This window comes from Charadrius vociferus, unplaced genomic scaffold, assembly GCF_000708025.1.
Source record: "Charadrius vociferus isolate BGI_N301 unplaced genomic scaffold, ASM70802v2 scaffold341, whole genome shotgun sequence".
Taxonomy (NCBI): domain Eukaryota; kingdom Metazoa; phylum Chordata; class Aves; order Charadriiformes; family Charadriidae; genus Charadrius; species Charadrius vociferus.
Window position 1 is genome coordinate 1,386,100 of NW_009646847.1, and position 25,657 is coordinate 1,411,756.

The 25,657-nt window shown below is 35.1% G+C and overlaps 1 protein-coding gene across 1 annotated transcript in view; it reads right to left on the reverse strand.

Moving 5' to 3' along the window:
- The window catches only part of DPY19L3 (dpy-19-like 3 (C. elegans)), a 33,956-nt gene extending 9,518 nt beyond the window's left edge, over positions 1 to 24,438 (reverse strand). The window contains exons 1-14 of the mRNA XM_009894055.1: positions 24,336 to 24,438; positions 22,694 to 22,827; positions 15,794 to 15,884; positions 14,815 to 14,936; positions 14,475 to 14,620; positions 12,652 to 12,775; positions 11,743 to 11,877; positions 10,040 to 10,171; positions 8,888 to 8,989; positions 7,998 to 8,071; positions 7,595 to 7,753; positions 5,934 to 6,056; positions 5,456 to 5,567; positions 4,833 to 4,889 (exon numbers count right to left, since the gene is read on the reverse strand). Coding sequence (XP_009892357.1) covers positions 4,833 to 4,889; positions 5,456 to 5,567; positions 5,934 to 6,056; positions 7,595 to 7,753; positions 7,998 to 8,071; positions 8,888 to 8,989; positions 10,040 to 10,171; positions 11,743 to 11,877; positions 12,652 to 12,775; positions 14,475 to 14,620; positions 14,815 to 14,936; positions 15,794 to 15,884; positions 22,694 to 22,827; positions 24,336 to 24,438 — 1,614 coding nt within the window. The remainder of the gene's footprint in view (positions 1 to 4,832; positions 4,890 to 5,455; positions 5,568 to 5,933; positions 6,057 to 7,594; positions 7,754 to 7,997; positions 8,072 to 8,887; positions 8,990 to 10,039; positions 10,172 to 11,742; positions 11,878 to 12,651; positions 12,776 to 14,474; positions 14,621 to 14,814; positions 14,937 to 15,793; positions 15,885 to 22,693; positions 22,828 to 24,335) is intronic.
- Between the last annotated feature and the right edge of the window lie 1,219 nt (positions 24,439 to 25,657).

Consider the following 25,657-nt stretch of genomic DNA (forward strand, 5'->3'; position numbering starts at 1 on the left):
ACAGAACAAAGATTTAAAGGGTTTCTTGTTGTTTGAGCTAGTTAATATTCAAGAGCAAATGGAAGCAATTAAGAGAGATAATGACAATGCTAATGAGTAACTGATTGCTTTGCATCAGTCTTTACTACAGAGAATATTATGGTGAAACCTATTCCAAACCTGCTTTCTTTAGATAATAAGGACTGCTGGTTTGCAAAGTGAAATGTCACAGGAAAAAAAGTGTAAGAAAAGCCACCTGATAATCTAAAAAGCTATAAATCATCCAATTTAGATCTAAGAGTTCAGAAGGCATTTGAATGTGATGCTGCTGAACTACTTAACAAAAATATGCATTCTTTCACTAACACTGTACTTACATAGGAGGACTGGGGAACAGGAGATATAACTGGGCCAATTAAGACACTTATTAGGTTAATTGTTTATTTGATATATTTGTTAAAGTAATACTGGCTGGTAGATTGAGGAATATCTAAAAGATAGCTATGCAGTATCACAACCTTACAGTTTTGGGAAGTACAGTAGTATTATAATAAACATATTTCTGCTCTTCAGAAAAATCTCTCGAGAGATTAGTAAATAAATTAAGAGGTTGTGAAATGAGCCTGTAGAGTCTCATAATGAATCAAAATTTCCTCTCTTCATTAGTAAACTATCCTGGATCGCTAAACATTTTGAGAGCTTGGAGTCCTTCAGACTGGAGACAGAAGGAAATGGGCTCTGCTTTGCTTCTAGATTATGCTGCAAACCTGCCCTGCAACCTACTGAGAATCTCATGCCACTGTGCTTTATCTACTGAATGCTGGGGCTATTATACGGCATTCACTGATCTATGTATATAGGTTTTTCAAGTCACAATGTCATATTACTGCAACTTTTAAAGATTTTAAAAGAGAATTCTGAGGTGGTAAAATTTTCAGGTAACACTACATTTAATTAGTCAAGCCAAGAGAAAACTGAGGAACTTCAGGAGTTCCAAATACAACAGAATAACAATGACAAAGTAAGTAAAAAGTAAAGCATCCAAAAATATGGACTAATAACACTGATATAACACCTTTATCTTGTAAATCAAGTACATGTCAGATTGAGAAAAAGTGTACCGTGACACAAGGAATGGATAAAAAGAATAGATGGAGTATATCAGGGATGCCACAAACTGTTCAGAATAGAGAGTGGTATGTAAAAGTGGTTTCCAACTTGTAATGTGCTCATCTCTGGGGTCAAAGTCTTCAGGAAAGGAAGCCTGCTGTCAAGTGACTTAAATTAACAACACAGGAATTTTGTTCTGGACTGGAAAAGTCTTAAGGACTTGTATTTTCCAAAAGGCTTAAAAACATACTTGTATAGGAAAAGGCAGTATGAAATGTTATTGCTGACTCGCATCAAAACTAGAAACAAAGCAAAGAAAATAAAAAGGTGGCATACTTTAAACTGATAGTGGGGAATATTTTTCCTAAGGTATTTAATTACTCACTGAAAAATATCACCAAGACCTAGAATCTGCAAAAATAAACAAAATAATAAACTCTAAATTTGATGACATGACTATAGAAAGAAATTGAATTATTAGGACATGTAGGTACTAAAGTTGTTGTTTGTTCCCCTACCCTAGCTCCTTGGTGGACATAAGACAATTTTGAACTTTCAGAAATAAATTATCTCTTTTGTCAGTGAAAACATTACCCCAATTCTCTATATTGTAGAGAGATTTCAGCTTTCTCTTTCACATCTGTTTTTCCTCTGGCTCATGATCACGGATTTCATCCAGTATAACAATGCTTAAGTCTGTTATTGAGTGTTCCCTGTGCTTTGGGTTTTCAGTGTACTTTGATTTATTAATAGTTACTATCCCCAAATATATATATTGAGGATATAGACTTGAAAATTTTTAACTCAATACCTGTGATAAGAACCCAGAGATTTTTAAAGGCTTGCAGCTTTTCCCAAGAAACAACCTATCTTGTTCACTCTAGCTAGAAAGGCCAGCCTTAGGCCATTGTGCTAGCCACAAACTTGGAGACACGGAATGGTCCACTGATGATTATGGGAGTTCACTACTTCTCAAACACAAGGATGCTTATTTTGAATTCAAAAAGTATAAGCATTAATTCTTTGGCCTCTGAATCTAAGTGAAAAGCAAGTATGTTATTTATAGCTACTGTTGGCCTCAGAATGAAAATTAAGAATCTCCTTAGAGAAACAGGATTAGGTATTATGAATAGAAATAAACATGACATTTTCTTTTGTAATTTCTTCTACGAACTGTCAAGGTCACAAAATTTATGTTTAAGGGATAAATACATACAGTACATACAGGGAGCTCTTCAGTACAGCCGAAGACCGCTCAGATCATTGGTATATGTTGTGCTATGTGCTGCAATAAATGTATATGTTTGGAGCAAAAGGACTTAGCCATGAAGAAGATAAAAATGCAGTTTGAGAAATTATATGAATGGATAGTTTACTAGCACAGAAAAATCAAGATCATTTGGCAAAACCAGGAACTACAGACTTACTGAAGTTCAGGAACTAATTTTAAGTACTAATGATTTATTTAGGAATAACTGACATACAAACAAAAATTGAAGGTTATTATTCTGTTGAGAAGTTAAATGCAATGGACACAGATACAGCTGCAATCTATCTATAAAGAGTATGAACTGAAACATATATAATGTAGTACTAAATATTATTTATGTGCTGTTATCTTCAGCACAGCTAAAGTATGCATGGAAACACTTCAGCACTTCCCTTTATCTAAAAGACATCTGCACTATACAAATGAAGAAAACTTGTGTAAATAGAAATATAGATGTCTTATAGGTCTCAAAACGTACTGTACCTGAAATCTGAAAGATAGCTAGCATTGTAGCTGCATCTGTATCTCAATAAAGTAGTGTTCAAGTGATGCGTTTGGGACTGTAGTAACCACATGCCTCAAAAGAGGCTTTCATTAGCTTATTCAGGATTAAGTTAATAATCCCATAAAACTCCTATTTTGAGGAATCGCACTAAAGAATTATTCTTCTGACAAACGTAACCATAACAGGTAATGAAATACAAAATTGCCCTACTACTCGTTCAAGAAAACTAGCCATGATGACCAGTTGAACTTTGTGGTGAATATGCAAGCTGCTCACGCAATTTGAGCAGTCACAGTGCATGAACAGATAAATTCTTATCTGGAAAAGAAAAAAGATAAGAAGTCTCTGTTATCGAAACCTACGTGCGCTGTCAGTTTGTTTCTACATGTTTCAGAGACAGAATACATAAACACATTCTCACAGAAGCAATGGATACTTTCTGGATCTCCCTCTGTAAGAATTTTTATTCTGACCGTTGCCAGGGAATCTGGCGGCAGTTTTATCTGTCTGTCAGGTAGGCTTCTTTCCTGAAGGCTCACTAACTCTTACAGCTTTGCAGAAGAGACACACACAGACACACAAAAGATGGCCACTCCTCTGGTAGCTGAACTGCAAGAGCCGACTTAAGACAAAAACACTGAGGTGTCATATATTCCTTTACTCCCACTGAGCACTTTGAAAAATGGCATTTTTAATGTCAATAAAAATTCTTTCCTATATTTAGAAGAAACACAAAAATGAGGCTTTTCAGGCAGACTGAGCACAACTAATGACTGATCTAAAGCCTATGAAAATCAGTGACTTCTGTTGACTTCAAAATTGAATCTGACAGGATTTAGGAACTTCACATCTGCTCATGAAGAGCGGGATGAAAATTATTCCTTGTTGATCTGTCACATTAGGCTAGCTATTAGAATGTCACGCTCTTGGCATCACTCATGTCAAAAGAAATGGCGTTATTTCAATCATTTTCAAAGATGATGAAAATAGTAAATGACTCCCCTAACCAGCATACTAATGAAAAAAAATCCTAAGTAGTTCTCTAGCAGAATAATATGAAAATTTAAGTGGAATACATCAGTGTATCTTTACTAAACAAACTGTTACAGTCTTTTTTGACTTTTCGTTTCACTGTTTTAAAGAGGGAACAGACTTCCAGAGTGAATTCTATTAGCAGCTTTCTTAACTTATGTTTTACTGTTATGCTTTACTACTACATTTTTAACTTCAATAATGAAATTCACCTTGAGTTTCTCTGAAGGTAATTCTTTAACAAATATTCTCATCTCACACTAGGTACTGCAGAAATAAGTTCTCCATCAAAGTAGCATCTGATTTTTTTTGGTCTTTGTAATTACAGACTAAAAGACGGGTATGCCCGTTAGATTAATATTCTAAATCTCACTGCTATGACAGACTGACAAGACGAATAATCTTGGATATGTTATTATTTTAAATATATTTTATGTATTTACATTTAAATGTCTGACCATAATACTTTTTTTCTGGCACAGACTGAAGATAACATAAGTACTTGTCTCGTTTTACAATTCTGTACTCTAAAACACATGAGATGAGGCACAGCAGTATAGAACGTTATTTCTGCTCCTACAGTGAATCATTACACAATTTAAAAATCTGCCGCTTATCTGCACCCTAGTTAAAACCAAAACAGACAACTTACATTTCCACAAAATTAGGCATGTAAATCACACCTGGTAACTTACACATACAATCAGACAAACATTTGTATCTATGAGCTACTTTGGATCAAATGAGCCCAACTGATCCTTTACATATAATTTCATATGCATAAAGGTACTTGCACTACGGGCAGTCTATCCCAATTTTTAAAATTCATCTACAAGTCTTGTATGTAATTATTTACAAAACAACATTCCTTTATGAAAAAAGGAATATTTCATGCCACTAAAAAATGCCAAAACATCGAGAAAAAAATTTTCTTACCTTATATGAAATGTATAGTAATGTAATAATTGGTATAGAATACTTAATCACACGTGTCTAAGAGAAATAGCAAAAAAAAAAATTTGTTATTCTGATGATACATTTATTTGGATAGACTTATTTTTTAATGTATTGATATCTGACATATTTACAATGTGGTGGAATTTACAGAGTTTGAATTTTAAGATCATATTCTGATTTTTCAAGTAAAACCTTTACTACAGACCCACAACAAATGATGGATTTATATCTATATAGTTAAATCTATCTTCTACAATGTGGAAAACACTGTATCATTCAGTGTAATAGACTGTAAAGGTCTTCTGAGACCACCGATGATTTCTTAATATGGTGACTAAGATTTTTTTTTTAGTAAAATTGTGGTTATTTTTCATAGCCACATCTATATTGCCATCTAGTGTATCCAAATGGAATTGTTTTAATATATAAACTGCTAGAAAATACATTTTACTTACTAAATTTGTACAAATGTACTTCAGAGATATCCAGTTTGAGGACTACAAACAATATTAACTTCAGATGCCTTATAATTCTGAGTCTTGATTTGGTTCAGATATGTAGCAAAAGCAAATTTCATTAAATACTTTAAGTATAGTGCTAACCCTCTGTGATGTGTAGAGATGAATACATTTCAGGATCAGTCTCCATACTTCTGTACTGCACAGGCCAAAAGATGCAAATACACACATGTGGGATGTCCAGAGGTACTTCATTCTGGAAGAATACAGACAAGTTTTTGCTGATCATCCGGAGCTCTGCTAAGCTGTGCTGATGAGAGCACTTATGTTAGTCATATTCTGAACACAGTTTTCTTGGACTTTCAGGACTCTGAAATAACTAAGTAAAAGACTGACTTTGCACTTTTCTATGTGCTCTTGAGAACATCTCTGCTCCCAAACTTTCAAACATTCTTTTGGCAGAATTTTGGGAAATGCCTCAGTCTACAAGCAGAAACACACCAGGGAGAGAAAGAAGGTTCATGATCCTATCAGTTTGTGGTCAGCATATTTTACATTCTTATCAAAACATACTCAATCACCTAAAAAAGCCTTTAGTAGAATTAAAAAAAAAATAAAATACCTCATTGTGCTTAATGCCAGACATCCAAAAAGAACTGTGTGAATTAAATTGTAAGCGGCATCAGGCTTCAGTGTAATTGTGCATTCTTCCATTTTTTCCATGCACTGGACTTGATTTGAACCACTAATTAAACGGGAAAAATAAAAAGTGTTATATTAAGTTCTGTAACTTAATAGTTGTCTGCATTTTAAAAAGCATTTAATCCTTCAGATGCTAAAAAGCAATACCACTGCTATTAGTCCGCAATCTTCTACTATATCTATAATATAATTAAGCCTGATACCACCAATTTGATGCAGCATCAGGTGTTTGTTTTCTGGAAAGGCAATGGGTTTAAATGACCTGTTTTATAATGAGATAAAACTGTTTACAGCAAGGCATGCTTGGTTTATTGCTTGAAGTAGCTACTCCCACAGGGTTCACAGGGCTTTTGATGAGCGTGAAGAATTTAACTGTGTTTTGTGGGGCTGTTATATCTGGATGCTACTAAAGTTGTAGATTGGAAGTAAGTTATACAAAAGAAGCGCTGAAAGGACTGGTTATTGCTTGATGTGGCTAGTCTTGTGTACGTACGTGGAAGGGTGATCAAAAAAAAAATAAAAGGAAGTTCCTTAAATGTGTGGGTTTTTTCCCCGTTGTTTTTGGATGGGGGATAATTGAGATAACTGGGCAGTTTTCAAAATTAGGGTAATGTGGGAGATTACATTTAGGATTACAGAAAATATGAGCTACAGACTCTTTTGTTTGTTTTAAAAATTGATTAAGGCAGTGAGCTTTTAAAGAGCTGGTTGAATAGTACCAAAATACCTTACAGATGACTAAAACTTCACAATTATCATAACATAGTTTCAAAATCAGAATGTCTTGGAACCTCTCCGTCCCCCCCAACTCTCTCTCACCCCCTCTTTTATTCTGTTTTCCATAAAATCTACAGAGTGGCATTAGTTATGTGACACTCCTTGCATTTTTGCTTAATCAAGTTTTATATCATCCCTTCTAACTTTTGGCCAGGTTGTAAATGTAAAACTGAGGTGTATAACGAACCATTTACTTTTTTTTGGGGTTTTTTTTTTTTTTAATAGCAGTTCAGTACTAATTTTCTTCTCGTGGTCTGTAAATTCTGCCAAATCCTACAGATTAGCTATGGCAACTGACAGCAGTGATGTGCAGTTGCAGTCTACCACTCCTGCTTTTCACACAGATCACGGGAAGTTCAGCACAGACTATCCTACCTCATTTCTGGGCAGTCTGAGGATGCCACCAGGGAAATCTTTGATTTGGAGTGCTTTGCACAGGGAAAATGGGATGAGCTAAAGAAACTAATGTCGTTTTCTACAAAGACACCCTTCCCCTGCTTACCCTCCCCCAAAGCCCCCCAAGCAAACAACCCTACACATCCTGCAAAACTTAACAGCAAACAAAAGAGCTTGAAGGAATCCAGGGAAGAATGTTTCTTTGTTTGGTCTCGTTAAATCCTCTACATTTTCAGCTTTAATAGGAAGTTACTTATTTTGCTTGATCTCTCTATTGTATGTCCCACTGTTTCCTTAGTATCTGCTGAAAGTAATACTGTATGCTGCTGTATTCAACTGTCAGTTCCTTAGCCTGTTGAAGAAGAGGAAACTGATAAAAACGTGAATTATTTTTAAAACGTATTTTACCTGAGGTTCCGAAAGGCAACAATTACAGCTGCTACTGCCATAAGGAAGAGAACAAATACATAGATGTAAAAAAGTAATGTATCCGAGAGTCTTGAAAAAGTATTTAATGGTAGTAAGCCAAAAGCTTCTTCGCAAAGATACAGGTTAGCATCAAAATCTCTGAAGAAAAAAGAATAATCCTTATCATCATGTATTTCATAACTTGATGTCAAAAAGGACCAAAGTTTCCTTTTTTTCCAAGCAATTACAAAGCCACAGTTGTGCAGATGACTATGAAGGAAAATGTATGACATAAACATGAGGTAAAACCCCATGATTTATCACCAAGATTTTAAATGAGAACAACCTTTGGGCTTCACTTAATGAAGTACTGCAAAAAAGTAAAATTGCAGCTAAATCATACCTTGTTGCCCCAAATCCAAATTTTGCTTTCAGGAATTTGAATATATGTTCATCTGACTCAAGATTAAGAATTTTCTACAAAGGGGGAAAAAGAAAGGAAAATTTTAAGTATCAAAAATTAAGCTTCACGCAGTTAACATTTTTTTCATCATTTAAAAGAAACTGTGAAGCAACACAGGCTTACGGAGATAGGGTGCTCTGCAATCACATAAGCATTCAGTTTGTAATTGTGTCCTGTGGTCCAAAGGGGAACTTACTTACTTTTTAGAATATCTATTAGTGTTAGTTTCTTATTTACAGATAAAGATTATTCACGACAAGTTGGTTTTAGCTGTATTTTTTATTTCAATGACTTATCACATCTCACTGTGATACTCCTAATTTCCACATGTACTACATTTTAATCTGTTGACATAGGTCTTTTGAAGAGACTTAAAACTCAAAAGCACAGAAAGTGTTACTGTCACTAATGTCTCCAGGCATCTGTGTGTGCCAGAAGCAAATAAAAGTATGGTATGGTCTACAACATTTTTATAACAAGTATTCATTTCTAACTGTGTTCATCAAAAAGTAAATTCAATGAAACAATTTGAAAATGCTCAGCAGTATCAGAATGCAGTGTAAGTCTACACTTGTAATAAGATTACAGGCGACCTTCAAGTTACAAATACATATTTGATTATTTGGTGTTAATTTATTAAGCTTTAAGAATATGTTTTAAAATCTATATACCAAAAGGATTAGCAAAACAATCTTTCGCTTCTAAAATGCAGTCTCTGAAATGCAATGAAATTTCAGTGCAATTTTTATTTAATATTACTGTACTTGATTAACAAATAGCTTTAACGTAATATATTTTGTAAGTTTCTATATTAAAAATTATTTGCTTACCTTTACAAATTTATTTATTAGGAGAGTCAAGCACAAGACTAATAGAACATGGAGGATAAGTTTCCCAAGCCTTTGAAGCAAGCCACCCTTTTTCAGGTTTTTCTAGAAAGAAGATATTAGTATTTCAGTACATTCATACGTATTTGGAACAAAAGCAACACAGACTATTTGAAAGAGCTTCTCTGTTAAGCCTGATCAGGATCACATTTGTATTAGGTTCATGTAAGCAAAAACGTATACATAACCAAGCATCCAAAATAAAGACACATTTCTTCCACAAAACTGAAGAGACAGTATCATAAAAACTCCCCAGCGTATCGATCTGGCAGTTTTGTAACTAGCCAAACGGCCTTCCTTCAGAGGTGGCCCCAGGATATTTATACAACTACTGGGACCGCGGGCAACTGTGGTTGTGTTCCGAGATTCCCCTAATTTCAATAGTATTGCGTGCCTTTTGAAATATCTAGTCATTAGGTGGAAAAGGTGTCTTTTGGCTCTAACTGTCAGTTCATAGGATTTTGAGAAATTTTCTAGTTCAAAGCTCCAGATCTGAGAACGGTTCTTTGGCTGCTCATGGGCAATTTAGAATAGGTGCTGACATTGTCTAACTATAAAAAACACAGTCTTGATTTTAAAAGGTCACGAGTGAGAGACAGCAGAAATGGCCCTGTCAGTTCACATATTCTGTTTAGAGGCTATCATCGATGCCAGTATCAGAAAAAAAGAGAATTGTAAATACAGGAAAAAAAAAACCTAATCTTTGAAAGGAACAATAGATTTTGGTAAACTGAACTTGACACGTGCCTAGTTCACACAGAATATTTTGTTGGAGGCAGATCCATAAATCCAAAGCAAGTCCTACCGAAACAGGTGTAAAGTCGACTAATGCAATTTTTTTGCAGGATCCAAACTGCAGCTTGCACCATCGTAAATGTTAATAGCAATCACAGAGTTATGGTGCCTGCACTTCGTTATGCTGTAGTTAGCGTAACTGAATTCATTATTTGATCATGCAATGTTTTTGTTGATTTACGCTTTAGTAATTCCTCTAATTGGTATTAGTAATTTAAGATTATAATGCTTATAAATCACTCATTTATCTATATATATCACACTCTTTATTTAGTACTACAAAAATATTTTGGTACCTACCTGGATTGTTCTTGCTATCAAGACAGAAGTGTTAAAACTTATAAGTAATGATCCAAGAATCATAGAATTAAAGAACTGTAGGACACACACTAGCAGCAATCCAGAAATCTGAATGCTATAGAGCCACGTAACCTGTAACAATAACGAGATTTTTATGCATACAAAACTCTACAGCCATAGCTGGTTTTCTTTGAATATGTTACAGTATTTACTTCAACGTCAATTATTTTTACAAAAAATGTATCATCTTGCACTAAATCATTATGCTTAGAGCCATTACTCTATCCTTTCTATATTTATGTCCTGAACTAGTTAGGTTTATGTTTTATACCTAGAGAAGCCTGGTGCTATAATAAAGCAGATGAGTTAAACAACTGCAGTGAGGAAAATATTAATTACTTAATATTTGGAAGATGTTTTGTAATTTGTTTAGTCAAGGAAGTGCTTCCGTAGCCTCTATAATGTCTTAATGACTAAAGAGTTGTGGCTGAGTGAAGTCAGCAATCAAACATTAGCTGATTTATCTAACTTTTTAATAATAGTTTTGTATAGTCCTCTTTGAGCTATGCAAAACTATTACAAACATTCAACTGAATGCAAATGCTAAAAACTAGCTGATAAACGTAAATGTTACCTGACACAAAAGACTCTTTCACAGCAGTGGTGTAAATCAGTATCAAATGGCCCAACAAACTCCCAACAGCTTTAAACAGCACTTTTTTGAAAATTAGTACGGAATGAGAGTGGTGGAGTAAGTCCATTTTAGTATAATTCAGGACGAAGTTGGTAATTTGACAGCTTTTAAGGTAGCTGATTAGTCACATTAATGGCTAACTTCAGCTTACATTTGCAGATATAACGTAGAGTTTAGAAACTGTTAAATAAACCACATTTATTTTGATATGTAGCCACCATACTAATTTTCAGTTAAATTAATACAATCACTAATATTCAAGTCTGCTTCAAATTTACAATGACATTAACACATATTACTCTTCCTCTTACTGCAACCTTCCTTAAAGTTAGAACCTTGTTCAACTAGGGTAAGATTTATGAGGGCTAAAATAATCTCAGTAGAATTTCACAGTGACATTGCATTCAAGGACAACGTTTTCATCTTCTACAGTATATTTCTATTTTCTAAGATTAACAGTAAACGATCCCTTATCTCCTTAGTAACACTTTTTTTACTTTTTGGCTCGTTCAGTTCAGCAACATAGTAGCAACAATTTTGTTATTTTTTGGTGAATTTCAATGTATGAAAGATAACTGCTTCTCTTGAGCGATCTGGTCTAGCTTCTTCCTTCTCTGTAGTACAGTGCCTACACCTAACTTTCAAACAAGGATGCACGATACTTGAGGCAAAATTCATACATTGTAATGACTTCAGCTTAGGCAAAGATTTCTTGTACTGCTATTGTTTTTTCTGGCCACATCCAGAGGACATGCTTAAGCTGCAGTATTAGGTCAACTGTTATGATGGTGTTTAAAAGCCATCCCTTAACAGTGTCAAAACATAGCTGTGTCTAAACAAAACTAGACCAAAATTAATCAACAGAAGTGCATTACATAAAGTGAAATAAAGTCAGCTGAAGAATCTGTATTACTTTAAGCATCCAGGCCACTGGTTAATGAAATGCCTCCAAAATTGTTAGCTTTATGATAGAAAAGAAAAGTTTTGCTATTTCCAAACATGATCTTACCTTTGCTGTGGGAAGCATGTCAAAGCAGTCCAGTATGAATAACGTCAATGCTTGAATCAGCATCATAAACTGATTAAATTGCCAAGTCAGGCTAAAGAGAAATGTTGCTATGAATACAGCCATAAGTGTCAATCTCTGGAAGGAGGCAAATTAGTTTTATTTAACTTTATAGTTTCCTTCATTAAAAAACAACCACCCCCCCCCCCCCCCCCCCAGCAAAAACAACCAAAACCCACCTTAATTTAATTTAATTTTAAATGCACTTTAAAAACATTAATATAAGTTTTCTAACTGCAATAACTGCTTGGAGGATAATGAACATTTTTTTAGAGTTACACATTCTTGTATTTATGGCTGTATTTTACCATTGTAATACCACTTGTAAGAAAATGGTGAGGTCTCAAATAGTTTCAGCCCATGGATTAACATACAATACGTGTTCTACTGTGCTATATATAGCAGTTATTTGAAGAAATTGAGGAGTAATGACTTAAGAACTTTTTGTCAAAGAAACTGTATCACCAATTTGCTTTTATTCTTGCAGATCAGGACAACCTCCTATATTTGTAAAATAAATGAAATCAAAAGGAAATCTTTAATCCTTGGGCTTTACAAACTTTTCTCTTGCCCATTTTGTGTTAGTCTCTTATGTCTTTTAAAATACACAGTACTGTTGTCTAGCACTCTTTAGGGCTTACCTTTTTTTTTTCTGTGCTGAGCACATGTATTCCTCTGCATTTCAACTATATTTAAATTAACAGAAGACTCATCTGAATAATGTTTTCAATGCTATAAGCGATTTGTGTGTGCGTATATCTACTGCTATAAATGCTTAGTATTTTGTCCTAAGTTTTATAGACAGTTTTCTGATACTAATTTTATTGTGTCATATTTATTAGAAATACTCACTTCTTGAACAGGCTGTAAATGAGTTCTGAGCAGGTATGTGATGGCTGCTATCTGAACAGCAAAGAATGGTAGTGCCCAGTTCTCTCTTAAAGGAATGGTGAATTCTACTCTTGTAGTATCTACTCTGTACAAAACAAATGGAGTTTCATAAATTTAAAACAAATAAACCACCAACTTGTTGACAGAGATGTTGCAGTCACAGGCATTTTTGTGGTATTTTAACCACAAATATTTGTGGTTATTGATAAAAAAGGAGGCTCTACACTCTAGTTCCACCTGCCTCTGAAAAAACACCAGTATGAAGTTTCTGCAAGTCATCTGTTGTTTCTGTAGCTTAAATGTTGTATTTTAGCTTCACCTACTGTTAAAAAAAACTTATACTATGGATTAAACCTTTCTTATGAAGTACAGCTTGGGTAATTTAGAAATGAACAAACAAACCCCCAAACAAAACCACTCCCAAAGTCCAGCATGTGGAGTCTTCACACCATACGTAATTTTGCTTCATTTTTTTATTTGTAAAAGGCACATATATGAATAAATAGGTATCTATTTCTTCACCGCAATCCCAGTGCATTGAATTTGAATACCACTAAACTGGTTAGAAACTACTAATCATTTTTTGAATGTTCTAACATAAAAAGTATGTGACGGAACTTAGTAAAAGTTCCTCAAAGGGCAGTCATTTACAAAACCTGAATTAAAAGTTAAAAACAAAAAATAATTCCCTATTTTCGTGTGTAGAGAAAACGTTAGCTAAAAAGGAAAGTAAGCAACACATCCAAGATGCTTAGCTGGATGAAAAAAAACTTCTAAAATGGAGTTACTCAGTAGCCTCAGATGTACTTCATCTGGACAGAAAGTCTTTATCCAAATCAATTCTATGCACTTATTCTATTTGCATAAAGGATAATACGCTTCCACTGTTCATGAATTACTAGAAAGATGGATAAAACAAATCTGCTCCAAATATTCTGTAAATGGAAAAGATGACCTCATGAAGTATACATGTCAACTATGCACATTGTATATATTTTTTAATTACTTTCATCTTAGGAGAAAGAAACGTTTTAACACTATATACCTATAATTATTCTGTAACGGGCATGCTTGCAGATAAACTTCTTTACAGCTGCTGATTAACATATCAAACAGTTTTGATAGAACTGACACTGTGCTTGATTTCTTGATTAAGTTACAGACAACAGCCTATGTCACTGGTCTCAGCTTTACGCCAGCAGCTTACTGCTGGTCTAAAGCCAGTTCTTTAATTTTTCTCCTTTTCCTCTCCAAATTGAGAATTCTTCAAGTGATAAAGCACTACAACAGCTCAAGTACCATCTTTTTCCTCTGAGTCTTAGTGCAGGAGATGTCTACAGGAATAAGGGAACAGAGAAGCTGAACTTCTCATGATCTCAGGTTGTTAAGGAACCCCCGGAGGTTGGGCGTGGGGCACTGAGGAGAAACCTGAAGGGCATATATGCATGTGTCTTTATCATCTAAGGGATTCTAGGCTGGAGAAGACAGGGTACATCATCTGGAGATCCAGACACACCCGAAAGGTCCACTTCCAGAGACCAATTTAAGCCAAAATTTTCTACTCAAACGTCTTCAAACTTTAAAATCCCAGTCAGCTCATTTCTGATTATTTTCTAATTATTTTGTATTATTTAAACTTTTTTTTCCCCCCATTTTCTGCCTAATCTGGAGAGAGGCCTTACAGTTTCATTTTTTGTGAAATTAATCCTGCATTTGAAGGTTTGATGCCTTACCTTTGACATGAGGTACAATTTTAGAAAGATTGCATGTTTAATCTCACTTACCTGTTCGTAATATACCAGCAAGCTGCCAACAACCCTGAAAGCCATGTTCCACTAAGAAGCCAGCTTGTTACATACAGAGCAATGACATAAACTGCCTGAAGTCCAAACAAAGTGTAGATATAAAAATAAACGGGCTCTAGGTATTGCTGTAAAACACAAGAATACTGATGTTGACATAAAACACTCATGGGGGGGATTATACTTAATATGAATTTGCTTTTACAAATTAAAAAGGTATCAGGAATATTTCTAATTAGAAAATAACCAAAAAGGGGAACCATGATTCACTGCGCAATCTTCATAATGCACTTACAGTCTAAAGCCATAAATAAATGCCTACCTGAATTGGAAGAATCCTATACAGAATGCTGAGAAACACCTCCTGGTAAACATTCATTCTTTCAAGTATGTTAATTGTCCTCACAGATTCAGTTTTATTGTCATATACTAAACCATGTAAACCTTAACGATAAAGAGAAATTGAAATAGGAGATTGTCATTTTCCCCCTCCATCTTCATTTGAACAGTGATTAACTTTTTCAAAGGTATTTTAGGATCTCTTATCAAAAACTGCAAACTTTGAGTCAAGGATTCAGATCACATTACCTCTGAATCAACATGACCTTCTGAGGTCTTCAGCTTCCCTGCTTCAAATGTGGCTCAGAGTGCTAATTCAAGTACTACATATTTAGTAACGTATAAGACATTTATTTTTACACTTACATTCCTAGCATAGAATCTGTGGTACATACTGGATCTTGAGAACCATTCTTGTCACTACTTTGAACACAGGTGATGTTAATATTGGCAAATGTGTAATGTAAGCAAAATTGCTAGGGAGCAACGGTTAAGTATCTAGAAAACATGAGACTGTCACAAAAAACTCCATCATTGTATATGATTTCCTTGCAAGCTGTTCATTATGTTGCTTACTGTCCAGGGATACAGCAAAAAAAATTGTCCCTTCCCACAAATAGCTTGTAATTCAAATTAAAAAAGAAAAGAATAAAAATGACAGTAATATACTAAACAAACCAGCAAGGCCGAAACCTTAACAGACATCAAAGTTGTCCCTCAAAGTGATTGCCTTCATCAGAATGTGAAAGTGTGGCACAGAAACCAATGTATAACTGTGAAATTTATTATGTCCATAACTTAGTGGCTCCCTGGCATATGAACAGAATAAATCTGTCTCCAGTACAACTGTTACACCATCTTTCACAGCGATGGTATTCCTTGTTCCCAACTACATTTGAAAAAAATATTAAAAATATTCAGCTGGCAATGCAAAGTAAAACTTACTTTACAGTTTACAATACCTTGCTGGATGGAAGCAGCCTGAATCATCTGTTTGTAGTAGGAATAATAAAGTCCACATTCTGTTCTGAATGAAATTTCTCTTTCGACTTCCTGCAAGTGAAAGTTCAATAGTAAATTCACTTTCCATTTGCTTTTCACAATCACATGAAGCTGCCTTCAATTCAAGGTCCTGCTGCACCAGGGAAATTGACCTATACAGTGGCTTCAGTCTTTGGGTTTGTGCATTCTACACCATTTAGTTCAAATGATGTTAAAATACACGGACAAATTAGGGTGAGAGGCAAACAGCTAAGATGTCAATGCCTCTGTTAACTGTTTTTGTGATTCTGATATTGGAAATATTTTGGATCTGTTACTATTTTTTTTGTAATATTCAATGTTTAGCTAGGCCAACAGCTGGACTTTACAACTGCATATGTTTGCTCCATGCATTTAACCTTTTCTTCCAGATGTAGATAACCCATAGCGTTCCATGGCTTTGCTACCTTAATTCTCTATTAATTCAGTGTGCTACACTCAGGACTGCACCATAATGCCACTGAGATTTCAGCTGGCGAGGTATGCTGCTGCCCACTTGCTAAATGCTGTTTCTTGCAAGAAGCCAGCTGTTCATCACTCTCATGCTTACATTATAAGTTAAAGGAAAAGCGATTCTTTACTTGATTTTAGGTGTAGGTAAAGTTATTATTTTTAATTTTAAAATATTAAAATTATTTAAACTACGTACACTTCAAACTATGCCTCTTTCTTGGCTGATATTGCAGCAGGTGGAGTCTAGTGAGATATGAGAGCTCTCTTAGAGAAAACTGCTCTCAGTACACTGTCTTTGCTTTGGAATACACTTCCTTTTGTTAACTCATCAGTTGTAAAGACCTAATGAAATTTAACAAGTTCAGAGATGGCCTTGGGTGGCCATCTTTAAACAAAATAAGACTCAATGAACAACCAATCTGAAGAGAAATAATAGGCATGTTATACAAAATTGTTTTATTATTTGTGATCCTTTTAGTAGTTTATATAAAACCATCACAGCAAATATCTCTGATAACCAGTAAGTTAGAAAAGGTTTATATCCAGATTTGAAAACCCATACAGTTGCTGTATGTGGTGTAAGCAAGTCATTAAGAAATACGAGATTTCTAAAGATAATCTTATTAATTCAGCTTTCTTTCCAAAAGACCATTACTGAAATAACAGAATGTTACTGTTTTCTGAGATTTTTATGAATGCCATTCTGGTTAACGCAACCTTGCATAGAACCCCAGGACTTCCACCTTTCTTAGATGAAGAGTCCCACGTCTTTTGCTGGAACAGAATCAATAGTATTTCAGAGCTAACATAAAGCTAGGTGAAAAAAACATGTTCCTCCCTCCCCTACTGCCCAGTGTAGAATCTTATCTCAAAACATGTGTTTTATTGAAGTCAATTGTTGACAAACTAAACCAATGTTAGTTCTGGTCTGAGAAAAATCAACACATAAAAACACATCTGATTCAATGTAAGTTCACAATTAAACTCTCCAGCTGCTCTACGACATACAAATCATTATAATACCAGCAGAAGAAACTGACATTGGCACTAAATAGAAAAAGCCACACACTTAGCAAAACGAGAATGCTGGCTTTTGAATGAGCTCTAGTCTCGAATTCATCACTACTTAAAAGTTTTCTAATACCAAGAAGTGGCTGATTCTAAGTGCTCATAAAAAAAAAAAAAAAGAAAAAAGAAGGAATGTTAACATTTGGAATTTATTGAGGGGGAGAGAGTAGTCACAGAGGGGGATCTAATTAGCAAAAATGCATTCAAACATGATTAATTTGTAATCCTGGCACCAGCTGTATTCAACCAAATGCTATACTTTATGAGACAAACACTAGTGAGTTTTACATCTGTTTCATGCTAAGATAACATCTGTTTTATTCACTCACAATACTTTTCCAGTTCTACAGCAATTTATACTTTTCCTAGTATTCCATGTCAATAAAAACATACAGACTTATGGGTAAGCATTAGAAGAGCACATGTTTATCTTTCTGTATATTCAGTTTGTGAGTGTTGAATAAAGACGTTACTGCTGTTACAAGGGCGGGGGGGGAAAAGAACACTACTGTCCTCTAGGATACATACAGAGTTGCATATGATTTCAATTTATGCAATTGTATCCTAATAATACTAAGCATTCAAAACAAAATACAAAGTACTTTTCCTCTCAAGGGCAGTGCAAAATTCTAGAGCTTAGGCTTCCTCACACTCTTTAAGTAAGTTGTTCAGAATACTGAGCAAGCAAAGTATGAGGTGAGTTTCTCTATAAATAAAGAGTATAAGCAAAGCTCCAATTACTTTTATTTTTGACAAAGCTAAAGCACAATTTGTGTAATTGAAAATATTTTTCAGTTGTTCAATTTAAGATCAGAAAGATTTGAAAATCAACTCAACCGTACAAGTGGAAACTCAAAAGAGACAGCTGCTATCAACGTTCCTGGTTGAGAATCATGCCTTCAGCAAACGTATTAAGTCCTTGCACACAGTCTCTTGGCTGGTTAACCTCATGCCCATCTGTTAGAATGGCATGGTTCCTACTCAGGTCAGACTTTTGATCCAGGTTAAAAGTACCCAGTACCACTCAAGAGGTACTTTGGAAAAGTACCACCAAAGTACTGGACTGCCCTCCTCCTCTTCACGGCTTACATGTTCGCTTTGTAGAGTTCTAATTAGCTGGCTACCTGTTCCCCCACTTTCTTTCATACTCAAAATATAAAAAGGGAAAATATAAGCACTTCACAGAAGGAGTCCCAGGATTCTTATCCTGCATGTCTGAAAGATTTGAAATTTGCTATTTTTATTCCTGACTTCTTGCAAGCAGCAGTTTTACTAAAGGAGAATTCAGTAATAATAGTCCAAATGCTTACTCAGAAGGGATGAAGAACAAATGAGAGCTCTGAAGTTTACTTGTTTTTATTACAGCATTAATTTGCTATGTGGCCTTGGCTCACTCCTGTTCAGTTTCTTCGGAGTTTGTATTTGAACAAGCAATACAACAGCTGACAGGAGAGGTGATGCAATTCTCCCCCCGCCTCCCATTTTGTTATTTTCATAGTAGAACCTATTCCTAAAAGATACTATACTTGAGGAGCAGTCACTAAACTGCTATTGAAATTACTGAAAATAGACTAGCCATTTTATATGTGTGGTGCCAGAAAGTTTTCTGAAAACTGAGAAAGGATTTTTGGATAAGAAATCTGTTTTGGCTTTCACCATCACAAGCAGAAATCTTTGTTGTTTTAATGTATATGAGAAGAGATTCAAACTTTTTTCTTCAAAATTGTTTGGTCAAGATAAGTGATTATAACCTTCTGCAATCGCTGCTGGAAGCACAGCTTCTGACTATGTGACTAGGTATTATTCTGCATTCTCTTTTTTTTTTTTTTCATTCATTGGTCTTTCAGAAGGTCTTGGAATAATAATATTAAAAAAAAAAAGAGAACACCAGTCATGTACCTCTTTCACAGCATAAACCACCCTGAGACCTGCATTTTCAGTTTTTAAGAAAACAATTATTTACATCTTTCTCCAATGACCATGCAAATTTATAATAGCAGGCACATTTATTAGCAAGTAAGAACAAGATTCACACATACTGCAGCAGCTGAAATCAATGCACTGTTGAAAGCCATATTCAAAATAGAACAAAACAGTATAACAACCACAGAACAATTTTTCTAGTTAGGTGAACCATTGCTGGAAGACACCCAAAATTGAACTGGCTTTCTATGAACTGCAATTGAAGTTACAGAAAGGCAATCACTACAAGTGTATGTGCAAGTTGTGACTTCAATTACTTAGATGTTAAGAACCATGACTTTGCATAATGAACTCTTTTTACTTTAAATTTTTAGGGTTGAATACAATTGCCAAACTGCAGCATTTTGTAACTATGCAATCATGGTGCCCATGTATCAATGGGTTCTTTAGAACAAAGATTCCACCTTTTGTACCTAAATGGTGTATGTAAAAACCTCTGTCTAGTTTAGTGCAAAAGTGTCAGCTCAACACTGCAGACCTCCTGCTACCAGTGTACAAAGAGAGGAGTACCTTCACATAAAAGAAAAAATAACAAAACAAGTCTCCCATTATGTCTCATTATATTAATTTAGTAGCCATACATACCCTTTTGGGTATGAATTCTTACCATCTGACTAATTGTAGCTTATGGGAAGAAAGGAATAAAGTTCAGGGGGATAAAATGTTGTTATATAATTTTTTTATTAGAGTTCAGTAACATTAAATCCCCAAATTTCACTGTCTACAGCCACTTCAGAGTGACTGAATTTACTAATTTAAAATGTAAGGAAATATAACTGATTTAGAATTTATTTTGTTTTCTGTGTTTTGGAGCAGTATTGATGCACTGTTATATTTCATAGGTATGGGGATTAATGAAACACTGGATGTGTATTAGCATTGCATTTCATTAAACAAAGCATGCAATAACTGAGTGCCAAGGATTAGACTACAGTCCTCCCTTCTGAGAATTCTGTCTGGGGTACATATCAAAAAACTTACTCATTCAAAATATTTAGAAAATTCACTTAATTATGCAAAAATATATGCTTGGGCCAAACTATAAAATGTTGGAGAAAACAGCAAATTTTCCATGTATTTTTTACATAATTTTTGAGGATCTCAGATTGTTCCATACTGTATTTTATTCTTGTCTTTATTGGTATATGGTATGTGCTGTAATGATATAAGATTAGCCAATTCAGAAATGCTGGAACCATGTCCATGGATCTAGAGATACTACAATGTCCACTCATACGTATAGGCACAGAGATGTCTATATACTCTTTTAAAGATGTTAGGATGAGCCTTCCTGTCTCAGCTTTGCAGGAGATTTCACAGGCTTTTAATATGCAGTCTTCTCTTCCCATACTACTCATGAAATAGTATTTTGTTTAAACTTTATCTCATCCATGTATTCTTTCTCTGCTTAGTTAAGAGAAATGTATCAAAATGTACAGTTTAGATTTCCTGTCTTGCTATTCTCACTAATGGCCACAAAAAGCTCTGATATGGATACTGCCAAGAAAACAAGTTTAGACCATATTTAAGTTAACAGTAAAACCTTGGAAAGCTTTGTGTCAATCAAAGTGAAAGCGCAGTCAGAGTCTGACTTGGCAGATGAGTGCAGAAAATGTGATCAGACTGGACTCATCCCAACCTTCTTTGTATTTGCAAATAAACCGCAGGGGATACTACCTGTTTGGTCTCAAGCTGTAATACATTTGAGAACAAATCTTTAAAAGTACCTTTGAATCTCACTTGGGATTTAAGTGTTTACAAAATACATCTGCACGTTAGAGCTATAGCCTTCTATCTGGGAAGATATCCTTAGAAATAATGTAAGTTGAGAGTGTGCATATGAAAAACGCAAACAGCATACACTCGCTGAACACATAGCTCCAAAAAGCAGCAGTCTGTGTGAAGCCCTACTGAGGAAGTAATAATATGAGATCAGAGAATATCTGCATCTCTTTCTGCTGGCTTAAGAACTTAATGCTTTTTAGAATCTTTCCATCAAATTGGCTGAAATTGCTCATGTTTCAATGTTACTAGGGATCCTATGAACTCCTTAGGATGAAATGAGAGCTACAGAGAACAGAATCCAGGCTAAAAATATTTAGAGGGTTTTACTTCAGTTTTGATAGCTAACTGCATTCTAGTGTACTTAAAATGAAAACAATAATTATCAAATAAAATGAGCATTTCATCCATAGGGGGGCAATTTAATTGCAACTACAGAATTCCTTCTCTCAGTGAACTTTGTGAACTGATACAGAGGGACAACAGAATGAAAATGCCGTGTCAGTTATGTTCATACATTGCCACAAGTCCATGTCTGTTTGTACTTCAAAATATACACCATCTGTGAAATTAATCAATACTTGCTTTTGGAAGGAAAAGACAAACCTGCGGTGTACCCTCAATACATATACAATCTATCTATATAATCAAAGAAAGACAAGAGTGGGTACAAAACAGTATTAAATGTGTATTACAACAGCAATTGTTTCAGTAAGTGCCAACTATTTTTATTACAGGAATATAAATGTTTCTGGGACAGAAAAAGTGCGTAGTATAGGAAAGATACATTGCAATGCAAATATCCCAACTAAATATACATACTCTTTGAATAATATAATACATAGACCTAACAGAGTGACTTTTAGGCATCTAAAAGCAAAGTGACTCACCTGTTTCTTTTCTCTGGTTAAATTTAGATACGTGTACAGCTGCATTATTTTCCCATGCAATGATTCTAGAAAAAAACTAGTCAATCCTGGATCTTGGGAATGGCTGCTTTTACATTGGTGAATGTCTGAAATATGTTTTGAGGTTTGCACTTTTAAGATAACATTATATAAAATTAGTATTGAATAGTAAGAGACTGTGCCTAAACAGTCATATATCACAGTATAAATAAAATTAAAGAACCACGTTCCAGGATTTTGTATATTGTTTAACTGTTTTTTCGTTTGGTTTTGGATTGCTTTGGGTAAAAGGAAGATGATTATAGAGCAACATGTAGTAGACTGTTGAAATCTTATTCTAGATAATGATCAATGGTTGGAAGAACCATAGCTACAACTCAGGCAGGAGCCGTGTAGCAATGTTTTTAAAGAAAAACTGGGGAAAGGTATTTATAGAAATGATCAAGTATTTAAAAAGTAGTGGGAAGGGAAGCACAGGGTGGTAATTTTTAATTAAAATTTTAAAAATGAAATATTCTATGTTTTTGAGCAAGTTAAAAGGCAAATACATAAATAAATGAAATTTCAACTAACACTCATGTTAATGCTCTATGAAAGCACTGATGAAACTATGAAAATGACTGTTACCTTAATATTGGAAAACCACAGGTCATTTTCATGCAATGTAGCAACATAAACAGAAGTAAGGAGTCCAAGAGAGATGGCAACAATTCCACCAACAGTTATTGAGAGTATGTTCCACAGCTTTCCACCTGTATGATCTTGGAAAAAAAATAATATCACTCTGTAATTGTGAAACACATAATTCAATTTAATGGAATTTTGGAAACTCATTTATACATTGCCTGTGCTTGTACAGTTTACACTCTGTTGGTAACAGAACACTTCGTTTGAAGAGATCTTTATGGAGATCTGTTTTTTATTTTCTCATATAGCAAACTCAGAGTATTTTATTTTCATGCAAAGCGAAATAAGGTGTACCTTAATTAGCATGATGCAGTTATAGCTAAGAACACCATGATCCTATACAAATCTAGACAAATACCGTATCTAATTTGCAAATCTAAATTTAAATATCCTGCAGGACAACTATTAATTAAGGCAACACAAGAAGACTCTTAGATCACAAACTAAGATATTAAAATCTTCTTCACACATCTTAAAACTGCTGCCTGTTGTTTTTTTGGAGGTTGCTTGGTTTTTTGTAAAAAACACTGAAGGTTCAGAAGTCTCGCTAAATACCCACAAAGAGACTGAACAGTGATGAAAACAGCCTTTGATAATAGTATCACGCTCTGAATTGCAGATGACCTCCTGCTGATACCAGAATAAGATTATAGATGAACTGCTGGGAAAGAAAGGCTGCGTTTCTAGGTAGCTTGAGCAATTTATTGTACACTTACGTTCCTGGGTTTTTTAGTTGTTTTGTTTGTTGTTGGGGTTTTTTTTTTTAAATATAAGGCTTAATATGAATCTTAGTGATCTGGAATTATATCTTTGAAATGGCTATTTCATACAGCGTGTGACATATACATAATGGGTACCAAATATGCAATTCAACAGACCTATGACCACTTTCCCATTTTGTATATAGCCTAAGTGTGCTTGCATGGAAACAACAATGTAACTTTCCTTCCATCGACCCAAACTGCATATATACAAACATTTGGAATTTAGGTCAAAACATCCCTTCAAATAAGTTGATTAAAAAAAAACCAAACCAAACAAACTTCGCTAACTTTAAAGTTATAATTCCAAACAAAAATGTTGTCGGTATTTCATTACTTAAACAGATCCTCCAATTGACACTCCATGTCTGCCTTTGAAATTTACCTAGCTACTCTGGCCTATAGTAAAAAAGCAAGGGTTTGCAGTTAAATTCAGATTTCATGTGCAACCTGCTTGTATTTAAGTGCAACTTGTCAGAGGTCTTCAAATCATTTTATGTTACCAATGATTTGAACTGGGCTTTGGTTAACAACCTATGATGGCTACGTGAAATCTGATAGTGTGTCACTGATACTAAATTGAAAAAAAAAATTGTTCTCACTAGTTTAAATTAGGATTTTAAAATGGAGAGGAGATCGACATGCAGTAATCTGCTTGCCCTGCCCTCTGTCTCATCCAATTAATTTTGGTGACAGATATTCAAGTATGAAAATGTACTTGGTACATACCTAATTCTAACCTGTACTTAGGATAGATACCAAAAGCTAAACGCTACTGAATAGCTAAAAGCTAAAATGTTACAATCCTTTTCATTACCCACCAGACAGAATTTTCCCATCAGGCTTCACATTCTTCTCCTCTGAAGGCTGATCTTCAGCTGCTTCTGTGCCTTTTCCAACCCTTCTCTGTCTTACGGTTGTCATGATGTCACTCACTTTAATTCATTATTCTTCAGTCTGACTCCTAAATGGACACATACAAGCAATGCATCTTCCTACCTAAACATTCACTTAATACTGTATGAAATGTGTGAAAACAGACCATATTTTACTGCCATAAGAGACTTTGACTTACGGAACTATACCGTAGTGGAAGTGTATCTTACAGAAATGCAAGATTTAAATTTTTTTTTTTTACAACATTATCAACATTTACAACATTCATTATCTTAAATTTGTAGACTTATTTTACATGCTCTTAAACAGGTTTTCAGAATGATTCATTAGACTGCCCTCACCTTTGGCCCTTGACTCAAAATGCACACCAGGCTCCACTTATCTGAAAAAGTGTAAGCCCTTCAAAGAAAAACTAGTCCTTTTAGGATATTTTAATTGGACGCCTAAAATAGAAAGCCAGTGTTTAAATCTTGGCTTTCAAGAAATCCCAGGAAAAGGGGGCCATAAAATGCAAAAATGATGCGAAAGAAAATGTGCTATGCAAAACTAAAGAGCGTTTAAAAAGAATCTTGATGTTCTATACGATTAAAGCACCATAATATCGGAGAACACTACAAAAAAAAAAGACAGAAAGAGCAGCTAGTCCTTCCCCTGTCAATTCCCAGCTGCCCTCTGCTCTGCCAGCACGGTCCGTACATAAAACTGCTTCAAACTGCCATTCTCCATTTGAAAAATCAATGGTGTCCCATCCCCAATGCAAAAGTCCGCTAGCGTTCCCAGAGCACAAACACCAATATTTGTGTTACCAGAGGTGTAACTGACCGGTAACGGTAATGCTCTAAGAACTATGCCTCAACTTCACAACTTTGTTGTTTTAAAGCTTTTGCAGTGGATTAGCTTCACCTCTTTCCCCCATGCCTGGGGAAACACATGGAGAGAGCTACGTGAGCACACACCCATGTTGATTTTAAACAGCTGGTTTGTAGGACGATTAATTAACACAGGCAAGATGGTCATCATAACCATGCTCTTTCTTTGCGCCGGCAGTCCCGGCCAGCCCTCCTCAGTGCCTTACGCCGGAGGGAAGGGTTTTGGCCCGCCACACACGGGGAAAGCCTCGACAGGACACCGGGAAGGAGAACGTCCCGCCTCCGTCCCCACAGCTGCCCGAGGTGAGGCGAGGCCTGGGGCGGCACGGCGGGGCGGGCCCTGCGGCTGCAGGCCGGGCACCACGGGGAGCCCGGGG